We start from the raw sequence: 11659 nt of genomic DNA on the forward strand, positions 1-11659 counted from the left end.
ACGGCAGCCATCGTGCGCCAGTAGGCTCACCACACATCAGCTATCAGATGAGTGGAGAACAGAGTGATGAAGCCAATTCATAGATGGGGATTATTAGGAGGCCATGACTGATAAAGGCCAATAGGAAATTTGACCAGGACACTGGGGTTACACCCCTACTCTTTTCGAGAAACACCCTGGGATTTTTAATGACCACAGAGAGTCAGGACCTCGGTTTTACTTCTCATCCAAAGGACGGCACTCTACTGGGGCATTAGGACCCACAGCACCCCCTGCTGGCCCTACTAACACCTCTTTCAGCAGCAACCTTAGTTTTCCCCAGGAGTTCTCCATCATCCAGGTACTTACCAGCCTCACACCTGCTTAGCATCAGTGACTTGCCAGTTGTGAGCTGCTGGGTGAAATGGCTGCTAGCTGAGATGGAATGACAACTGCAGATCTCAATCTAAGGTGAGGCATGGAAGCTTGACACGAAGAACCAGACTTTGAAACATACAGGGGTTTGTGAGTGATGGACAAGATGAAAAACTTCTGTAGTCTTAATGTAAGGACCCGGAGATTCATGGCTGAGACCATAAAGCTCTTCATCAGAGCTGCAAATGCAAAAATCCATTAAGAAAAAACAGCAGCAGCGGCGGCAGCGGCGGCGACAGAGGTAAGATCAAGATTGGTAGCTCTGTCTATGCAACAGACCAATACAAGGAGAGAAGGAGATTATCTATCATTTTTATAAGGATCAAGTGGAGAAAATGATGGCATGATTGATTACAAATTGAGTCAGCTGAGGCTAATTGAACGTGGCTGTTGTGATACCTCCCAAATGTTTGCTATAAACTCAAAGAAGAGACATTTTAAGAACAGCTGTTACAGAACCTCACACAGTATTTGGTCAGTAGTTCAATTCAACTTTCAATTCAACTTTATTGTCATTATACTTACACAGATGCATAGTATAATGAAAAGTGTTTCTCATTAGTCACTCAGGTGCAGTATATAAATAGGACAGAAGATAAGACAATAGACAGTAACACAATAGTTCTGTCCTGTGTTCAGTCACTACAGTGCTACTCCAGCGTTGAGTTGTAATATGGCTGGACTTCCTGTAGTGAGTCTCGTTGCACGTATAAAGTACAAAAACACTGAATGCTAGAAATTGTGAATTTAAAAAAATATCAATATCAGTGTCAAAACAAATCTCAAAATTACATCTGAAACAAAGCAATGCCCAAGCTGAAGAATCCACCTTAAAGATAGGTTTCTATTTCTCAGCCAGACATTTTCCTGGCGTCAGCGAAAATGAAAGAGGCCTACTGGCCTTTGTGCTTTTGGGAAAAACCCACATTCCAAGCCAGCTATTGGCTCGTGGACCTTGTTTTTCTCTGATTTAAGCTCCACCCAAGCATCATATAACAATGTTTATAGTACTGGTACTACACACTTTCTGTTTCGGCTGTAGGGAGTTGACCATATCCCCTACAAATACAAAATAATCCAAATATGGATTTAACTAACACTATTGTGAGACGTTTGGAAATGTACATTGAAGTCTAAACTCAAAGGCGTTAGGGGGAACACAAAACACTATTAGAGGACGGTGTACTTAAATACAAAGTTTATGCACAAGAATCGTATTTACAGCCAATAATCAAGCAAAATGTATGCAGTAACACAACTTTAAATGTTTTAAAACACAAAAAGGTGGCAATGAAGGTGTCACATCATAAGTTTAACGTATTTCCACATTGTACATACATTTACAAAAAACAAGTAATACAAAACTAGAGCAAGCATGGATTAAACTGGGGGAAATATAAGAAAAATGGTGATGCAACGGCTATGTTCTAGAAAATAAACTGTTACATATCAGTAGCATTTCACTCCACGTGAACAGAAATATATTCTTTGCTAAAAAAATATAGTTAAAGATTTTTTGTTAATATCATTGTTTAGCCTCTTCTCAACCTTACGGTATGTGGATTATTTTAAACTGTAAATTAAGAGGTGTTTTCTTTCTAGAGTTGATATTGGTAAATTACTATGAATCGCAATGGCTGTAAGTTTCATTGCATAAAAAAATATTTTCAAAAAATTCAGAACAAAGACATAGGATGCAAAAGCATTGGTCTAAATCTGAGTTCTTTATGAATTGGAATGAATAGGAATAGTATTTTAGTAGTATTATGAATAAAAATAGCATTCTTTCAGGTTGACACTAATAACACTAATCTGCCACGTGAGGTACTGTAATGCTTGGAAGTAAACCATACCCAAACAATGTTGGAATTTTAGTAATTGCTTAAAGAATTTTAAATTATGCAAGCAATGTAAGAAAGATACACATGGGATCATTTTCAAAGGGAGTACGTTTGAACACAATGCAGAAGAGAAGGATTGGTATCAGCAGTACATACCAGTTGACTAAGAACAAAAAACAAAATGCAAAATCCCACAATTTGTGTTCAATCATCATTTTGTTCAGCAAATGTAAATTTGTACTTTGAAAGCAAATTCAGCTTATTTCATCTTTTACCCATAATGCAAGCATTGAGCTGCAACAATGTCTTAAATCTAATCCATCTAAGTAAAGTAAGTCCATGCTTGAGCATATTGGTTCATCAGGCAAGACTATATTCCAGCTTCTACATACTGTATATAGTAATACATTCTATAGTGTCATATGTACAGTATAGAGTTACAGTATACTGTATGTCATATACAGTTATATGTTCTATAGTGTTAGTCAGACAGAGAGTAAATACACTGCCACACTGTGACCCCCAAATGTTCTTCTTATTATTATTGACAATGATAATAGTAACAATATATTATAATTATTATATATTATATTATAATAATATATATGTGTGTGTGGAGGTTGTACTGTATGTTCTCCCTGTGTTCATGTGAGTTTTCTCTGGGTGCTCCAATTTCATCCCACAGTACAAAAACATATCCTTTCTCAAATGTGTGTATTGCTGTAGTCTCCTCAACCTAACCCTGCTTGAAACTTGACCTGGGATGACCAACTCGAAGGACACTGTTGACAGTGTCAATTGCTTTGTCCCGCTAAACAATTTCCTGAAGACCTTAGTTTGCACAATAGTTGTGCAATGTTTAAAAAGACCCACTCTAAGTATTTTACACATGTGCTTAGTTATCAGGCAGGAAAGAATTGGAAATGAACTTTAATTGGACATTTTAGCCCCTCGGTGAATGATTTTACAAATTGCATTGTTTGTTGAGGTCATTTTATAATGCATCAAAGCTGAAAACACAGCATGTGTTAAGCATGATTTCTATACATTTTGAGATAATAAAAAGTTAATACATTCTTTGAGTAAGAGTTAATACTCTCTCTGACTTTGAGCAGAGAGTAGGAGTTTAAACTCACGTCTAAGTCAAACAATATGAAAGTAGCACTGTTTTCTTCTTTTTTTCAGCATGGAATAAACCTATTACTTGTTCCTTTTCAGCCTACGCATGCTGACGCAGCTGTGTTAACACCACGGTGAGTTATGGTGTTTGCATAGCTGCAAAAATAATGCTTTGCTCTCAGATGATTTATCATCAATGCCCAAATATATGTTATGTCCAAATACACTATGGGAGGCTAAAATGGGGATCAAGTTTAAAATAATTTCACAATAACACATCTGAGGAAGGAGAGGATTTCTGATTTGGAAATTATAGAAAATATATTGATCTTATTGCTTGGGCTTAATCAGTTACTGAATATTAGCTTTTTACTGGAACAGAATCACACTTTGTTCCTTGTTCCTGATACAGACAGGATTTCCCTGATAAAAGCTGTGGCTTTATTACATGTATGTACATAGTTGCAGATACAAAGATGATAGTTCAGTAAAATAAACCAGAAGCACAAAGACTTAACTAAATATTCATAATTATAAAATTCTGAAGTCATTGTGCGCCTGTCTCTCTGATTAATGGACAGAATTTTAGAATGACAAAATTCTTATATTCAAAGTTGACGTGATTCCAATTCTAAATTCAGATAGGTCTTACTACATACATCAACTATGGTTATTCTTACACAACTTACTGGTACTGGTGGTATTCTCTTTAACATAGTGTAAAATGTCCACAAACGTAAAAAAGTATATAGTATCAATTTATGTGAAACATTAACAAACACACCACATTTTTACTCTGAATACTGAAGAATCGAGAGGAGGTTTTCATGCTGTATTTACTGCATCTTAACCTCATGTATCCTCTGTATTTGCACAAGGCAGAACCTTGGAATGAGGACTTCTATAAAATTTTAATTTCACATTCACACTAAAAAGGAAAATAATTACCTAAATTGTTTTTTCGGAAATCATGTAATATTTAAACACATTAATGTTCCCAACAAAATCATACATCCATATTTAAACGCATTCGTTGAAATTTAAATAGATATATCCGAAACTGGCATATATGGCCAGTGATCCTAGTTTTTAAGTTATACTTTATTAAATTACCACAGTATTTTTTAAAAAACAATGCAAAACTCCACATAGCCTACATATATTTTCACATTAGGCTATCTCTATTTCAGTTTCTTGTGGGTGTTGTTTTTTCGCTGTGAGATGTGAATGTGAATAACGAAACCTTGAAGGTTCGTTTTTACGGAAAAAATAAACTCCATTGCTTCCTTGTTTCTAAGAGCCCCGCCTCTACGGTTTAAACTTCAGCTTGGAGAAACCTTTTTTTCAGCTTTCGTCTGGGACTTGGCTTGAAACTATCAGCATGACGAGCTCTTCTTTTACGATGCAGACTCTTGGATTTATTCTTCTCGTTGCGATTCTTCTGCAAACTGTAGCCGTTGCTGTAACTTTTATATACTTCAGCAACGCACTTACAACGGTAAGACTTGTGAAGCGTATAAAATTCATATCAGATCTCAGTATGAACAAGTGCGTTAATAAAAATGTAAGCACGGACAATCGCAAGCAGATTCCACAGTAATGCAACACTTTCGTGAGATAATTGTGCAGAATTGTGTTAGGAAATGCCTGTTTCAAACCGCAAACGGAGTTATAGAGTGTGGTAAGTTTAAACAATACTGGAAGAAGAGGAAACTGTTTTGCAGCCCTGACGATTTTTTGTAACTTCTGGATTTTCGCCAGTTGGATAAACAATGCAGCCCCGAGCAACAGTGCGCTGGAAGAACAAAAACAACTTTGTTAAGGTGGACTTGAGCAGACGGGGAAATCAAAACCTGTAAAACGCAACGCTAGCAAGCTCGTTTCAGTCTTTTCATCAGGGCGTACAAATTAAAACGACATTACAAAACCAATCATTTCTGGTTATGCATGTACACAAAAGGACAATTTAGTGTTATGGACGAGTGTATAATAAGTTCGAGTGCATCATAATACGAGTTACAAAATGTTTAAAAATTAAAAGACGATGCAGATTTGTCATAGAGAAGTCTTGTAGACAATATGTGATAATGACATGACCTACTGTAGTTAGACGAACATCAATAGTGACCCCGGTAATGTATTTACTGGGCAGCGAAGTCCTACAGTCTGAAAATAATGTCTTCCATGAGTCCTAGCAAACCACGAGAAATAAATTAATAACCAGTCTGTTTTGATCAAAGTTCTGCGGTACAGCTTCATGTGATGCAGTTGCACGAAATCTGAAGTTGTTTATCCATTAGGCGAGGAATGTGGCACGATTTCTGTAGAATAATAAAAACACTATATTTTACTTTCTGATTACATCAGTTTTATTAATATCGGGCGAATGTCTATGTTCTATATAGTAGCATGTGTGAGTCGGACGCAGCTGACCGATATTTTATATTCCAATACAGATGAAAGAAACGTTTTCTAAAAGCAGTATTTCGTGCCTTATGCGGGCCAATATGAGGACCCTCCGAGATTTGGATATAAGCTCTGAGGAAGGAAATGATGACCCCTGCTGGCAAGTCACGCAACAGCTCCATCTCCTGATGGAAAAGGTAATTCAGAACTGTACTGAACATTGAGATCGAGTCGGTAAGGTGAATTTCATTCCTGGGCCTTGGAGAGTCACAGCTTTGCAGGTGTTATAGATAACCTATTACTACCTAAACAGGTAAAACCACGGTAACAACATCAACTGTTAAAAATAAACTTTAATATGGATTTAACTAGTGTATGTTGTTGCCATAATACATTCACTTTGGAACTTTGTGAGGCTGGAACTTAATTGGAAAGCAAACCTGTTGATATTGCTGTCAATTATTCCTGCAGACTACATCAAATCACTATCAGAAGGAAATATCTTCTGCTGTAAAAGGTGAGTTGTCCCGTTCTTCTTGTTAGTATGTGGTACATGAGGACTGCACTTGCCAGTATTGTAGGTGTTAATAAATGTTAATTTTGTCTTCTAGGTGAAGTGTCCCGTGTTTTGCCATCCCTGACAATAGGAAATCAAGACTCTCCACGCCCTGAGATTGCAGCTCACCTCACAGGAAATTTCATGGCCAGTACAGATGAAATAGAAAGTAAGTTGTATTTGAGTTTGAGATCACCATGGTGTTCTGTATGTATTTCCATCTACGTTTATATGTGTATACTCTTGTCAACCAGCATGCAAAAAATATAAGAATGTTGACTATGATCCCCCGTAAAATAGTAATGTTTCATGTTACATATATATATGCATCTGACGTGATGATAGATGGATTTGTCACAGTGCATATTTACAGTTCGGCACAGAGGCACAAAGTTGTAATAGGCTGAAATTTCTTCACAGTACTTAAGCTCATTCTACACACAGAAATGTGGAAATTGGTTTAGAGCAAAGATGTGTGTCATTTCTTTGCAACAAAAGGAAAACCTTTAACCAAACTGGTTTATTTTATAGGTCCAAAACCATGGAGAGTTCAAGGTCAAAAGATTCAGTCATGGGAGTCTGAGAGAGGCCTGGCTTTTGTTCACAATCTTATATTAAATAATGGAGAGCTCGTCATCCCACAAGCTGGTCTTTATTACCTCTACTCTCAGACCTACTTCAGACACTCTTTACCCTTGGAGGACTCTGAAGCAGCAGACAGCTCGGTGAAGAACAAGCAAATGCTGCAGTACATTTACAAAAAGGCTGCCTCTTACCCTGAGCCCATGCTTCTCATGAAAAATGCAAGGACAACATGCTGGTCCAAAAATGCAGAGTATGGACTGTATTCCATCTACCAGGCTGGTGTGTTTCAACTGAATGTCAATGACAGGATATTCGTGTCTGTCAGTAACATCAGCATCGTCGACATGGATGCGGAATCAAGTTTCTTTGGTGCCTTTTTGGTCAGCTAGTCGGAGGTGGTATTTTGGCTGTCCTACCTTTTCAGCTGGTCATACCTCATGTCTGGGGGCGTGGACTCAGAAGAGTATATAGCCTTTTTTCACCAGTGTGCATGTCTTACTATCTGTGTTCATGAGAAGAGACTGTAAGGAGTTGTGCAGGCAGGTGCCACCTGTTCCTTATTGCATTTAATGCAGGGCTGCTAGCAGCAGTTTGTCCTCAGGTACATACAGTACTGACAGCCCCACCTCACCTGTGCATCTGTGCACTGTTCAAGTGGCACAGGGGTGCTGGCTGGAATAGAAACACCAAAGGATCAGAGACCATACAGGAGGGCAGGGGTGTGACAGTGCAGTAGGCATCAGTGGGAAGGCGGTGGAAATGAGATGCGGGCAGGGCAAGATTGGAGATGCCTGGCTAGGTCAGTCTCGGATTTAACACACTATAAAGCAGCTTTTGGCGGTGCAGTGGCTCTGTGGCTAAGGATCTGCGCCTGTGGCTGGAAGGTTGCCAGTTTGTGTCCCGCGGCCGGGACCTACTCCGTGGGGCCCCTGAGCAAGGCCCTTAACCCCACCTGCTCCAGGGGCGCCGTATAAAATGGCTGACCCTGCACTCTGACCCCAAGCTTCTTTCCCTGTCTGTGTGTCTCATGGAGAGCAAGTTGGGGTATGTGAAAAAACAAATTCCTAGTAAAAGAAATTGTATATGGCCAATAAAGTGATCTTATCTTTTCAAAGAGTTATGTAAATATTCTGCATTCCCTTATAGCTGTTTCAAACAACAAGACTGAAGTTCTGCTTTCTTAAAAAAATCGAACATTACCAAGACATTTTAAAAATTGGACCTTGAAAAGGTTTCTTTGAGAAATTTCCGAGGGTTCTTCGTCTGTACTCTTGAACTTATTGATAAGTGACATTATTCTCTGGGAGTACTAGACACGTCAGCAGATCATTCATGACCCAGGAACAGCCAGCCTGTGAATTCACAGCAGTGGAAGAGCAGGATTAGCTCCAAGAGAGTCAGTAGGCCTTAAAGGTGGCATTTAAAAACTTCCAAGGCTTCCAATGAGCTCTTGAAAGAAAAAGTCCTGGAAACAGATTCTGCTATAAGGGGATGCAGTTATTACTGAATAAACATATCTACTTACAGTAAGTAAACTACAGTATTTCTAATATTGGGGTTTGTACATCTTGTTCATAAGTGAAGAAAATGAGTTACCTTTAAACTTCTAAAATACACCTGTATTTGATTTTTTATTTCCTCCTATGTCTTGTTTTGCTCCTTTTCCTTTCAACCCATGATTTATTCAGCCAATTTGCAAAAACAAAGATTTTCAGCAGAGACAACGGAATGGAATTGTGAAAACAAGGCACTTTTAAGGTATTACAAGGATTCACTGATAAAAGAAGGTAAGCAACAAGATTGCAGAGAATTGTGCTTGTGTTGATTGAAATGATGTAGATTGTGTATTGTGTATGTTGTAGAAGATGTGTCTTGGTGTACATTTCTCAGTGTTATTTATTTGTAAATAGTTTTGTACAGTCACTTTACTAGCTCTTTGTAAAATAGAGTCCATCATTTTGTAAACAGTAAAGAATATGCTTTATTTTCAAAGGGATACTACATTTAATGTGAAGTTCAATTATTTTAATTTTTTATATTTCAACAGCTTTATAAAAATGATTCATTACTTAACTGAAATGTAGCAAAGAAATGTAATCACCCACAGTTAACTGCTGTAAATTATATCAATTAGAGCTAAAGGCCATTGCACTCCACAAGACACTTTAAAAAGATAAGTCAACAGGGACACTAAAAAGGGCACAGCAGCAGTGGTTTTGGGAATGTTATGTGAAATCATGTAACAGACTTAGATTTAAAAAGATATGCACTTTTTATCTTTTTTTATGGGACAATAAAGCAAAGCATTATGATATTAAACATCTGTGGTGTGTCTTTTTTAAAGGCAGTGTCTGTTTCTTTATTGTATGTCCATACAATCTGGAATCACCAGTCAGATCTTTCTAATTCCCTCTCAGCATCTCTTGTTGCATTCTCAGCTGCACAGTGAATAATGTCATGTCATGTCATTTGCCAAACTGCTTTATACTGTGGGAAGCCAGAACCTACTCGGCAAGCAACGAGCACAAGGCGGGGTACACCAGGGTACACCCTGGACAGGGCAGGGCGCCAGTCCATCACAGGGCAAGTGCAAGCCAATCATCCATGGGGACAATTTGGAGGCCACTGTAAAGGCAGAGAGGGGAAATTTGGGCCAGACACAGGGATAACTCCCTACTCTTATCGAGAGACACCCTGGGATTTGAAATGACCACAGAGAGTCAGGACCTCAGTTTTACGTCTCATCCGAAAGACGGCGCCCTCTACAGTATAGTGTCCCCATCACTATACTGCGGCATTAGCACCCACATAGACCACATGGTGAGCACCCCCTGCTGGCCCCAATAACACCTCTTCCGGCAGCAACCTTTAGTTTTTCCCAGGAGGTCTCCCAACCAGGTACTGACCAGGCTCAACCCTGCTTAGCTTCAGCAGGTAGCCAGCTGTGAGTTGCAGAGTGACATGGCTGCTGGCAAAAAACAGCCTCCCTGTCGGGAATTCGAACCCCGGTCTCCCACGTGACAGGCAGGGATACAACTATACTAACGAGGAGCACTAGTGAAGTACAAGAGGTTCAGTTCCAATAGCAGAAGAAGCACATCCCTCAGTGATGTCACAGCACATCTGCAGGTGCCCAGTAGGTTAAAAAAAGACCATGACTGGTTTGAGACTGGTCGCATCTTATGGGTACAGCAATTACATGCTATTGGTTCACAGCATCAAGCGCTGCCATTAGTCTCCGTACTGTGCTCTAACACTGTTGGTGGGGACAGTCTGAAACTGCAATCAACTGTTTTGTGTTTTATAATTTCATGTAATTTATAATAAGTAATTCACAATCCATGACCCTTTTTTTCCCCTCATATCGTGCTTGCTAATGCAAGTGGCATACTTTCTAAAAACTGTACAGCCAACTAAGCATGCAAGTGATACCTACCAAAAAGAGTCCTGACTGATTTATCCCACACCTACCAGTGCTGAGGATTCCAAGTCACATCTGGCTAGAAACATGACCTAAATTTGAGAGAGTAAACTCCTTATATCCCTTTTCTACTTTGAGACTCACAGAGGAGACTGGCTGTTTGTCTTAGAAAAGAATACAGTTATTTGTATATTCTTAGTAAATTTATTATTCATTCAGACTCTGCGCCATGTGTATTACAAACATCATATTTTGGGATTTTGCCCTTCTAAAGCTTAAATCGGTGTTAATGACAGAAAAAGAAATCTAGCGTGTTGAATTTGTTATTTTTCATCCTTATCTTTTCCCTGGAAAGTGTCAGAATATGTAGAAATATAAAGCAATTTCTGTATTTCAAAATACATGGCTTCTAATTTTCAGATTCTTGTTGAAATATATTTTTTCTATTGTGACTATCATTTTCAAAAATATCTCTGACAGGTTTGTTAGGCTCACAGGCTAAAAAGCCACTGAATCTTTCCCATTAAATGGCAGGCCACATAATTCTAAACACATCTCCCTGGTTTATGTTATTTGTCTTGTTTCTTTCAGCAAATAGGAACAAATCCAATAAAGGAAACAGTGTGCCAGGATGACATAAAGCCTTCAATAAAAAAAAACATTAAATACAGTTACATTAAATATAAAAACAGGCTATTTTATTTACTAAGTGAAATGCAAAATAAAGATGTATACATTTACTTTTGGTTTATTTGCATTTATTTACATAAACAGTGTGTAATCACCGTTTTCCACAATTCTTCCTCTCTTGAATTGAGTTAACACCCCTGTTAGAGAGTCTATAATAATAATAATAATAATAATAATAATTGCTTACATTTATATAGCGCTTTTCTGGACACTCCACTCAAAGCGCTTTACAGGTAATGGAGACCCCCCTCCACCACCACCAATGTGCAGCATCCACCTGGATGATGCGACGGCAGCCATAGTGCGCCAGAACGCTCACCACACATCAGCTATCAGTGGGGAGGAGAGCAGAGTAATGAAGCCAATTCATAGATAGGGATTATTAGGAGGCCATGATTGATGAGGGCCAATGGGAAATTTGGCCAGGACATCGGGGTTACACCCCTACTCTTTTCGAGAAACGCCCTGGGATTTTTAATGACCACAGAGAGTCAGGACCTCGGTTTAACGTCTCATCCGAAGGATGGTACCTGTTTACAGTATAGACCTATGGACCTGTGCAATTGATTTTCTTCAATGGATTTGCAATCTGGAATTGATAACATCAAAGGTCATTTGGTATCTTGT

At 38.6% G+C, this 11659-nt stretch overlaps 1 protein-coding gene across 1 annotated transcript; it reads left to right on the plus strand.

Moving 5' to 3' along the window:
* The first annotated feature begins 4701 nt into the window (after positions 1–4701).
* tnfsf10 (TNF superfamily member 10) lies at positions 4702–9240 on the plus strand. The gene is made up of 5 exons (XM_088913985.1): positions 4702–4872; positions 5831–5977; positions 6252–6297; positions 6392–6505; positions 6868–9240. The coding sequence occupies exons 1-5, from the start codon at positions 4756–4758 to the stop codon at positions 7308–7310; spliced, it is 867 nt and encodes a 288-aa protein (XP_088770111.1). The 5' UTR covers positions 4702–4755; the 3' UTR covers positions 7311–9240.
* The last annotated feature ends 2419 nt before the right edge of the window (positions 9241–11659 follow it).

This window comes from Atractosteus spatula, chromosome 4 (assembly GCF_055471065.1).
Source record: "Atractosteus spatula isolate fAtrSpa1 chromosome 4, fAtrSpa1.hap1, whole genome shotgun sequence".
NCBI classification, from domain to species: Eukaryota; Metazoa; Chordata; class Actinopteri; order Semionotiformes; family Lepisosteidae; genus Atractosteus; species Atractosteus spatula.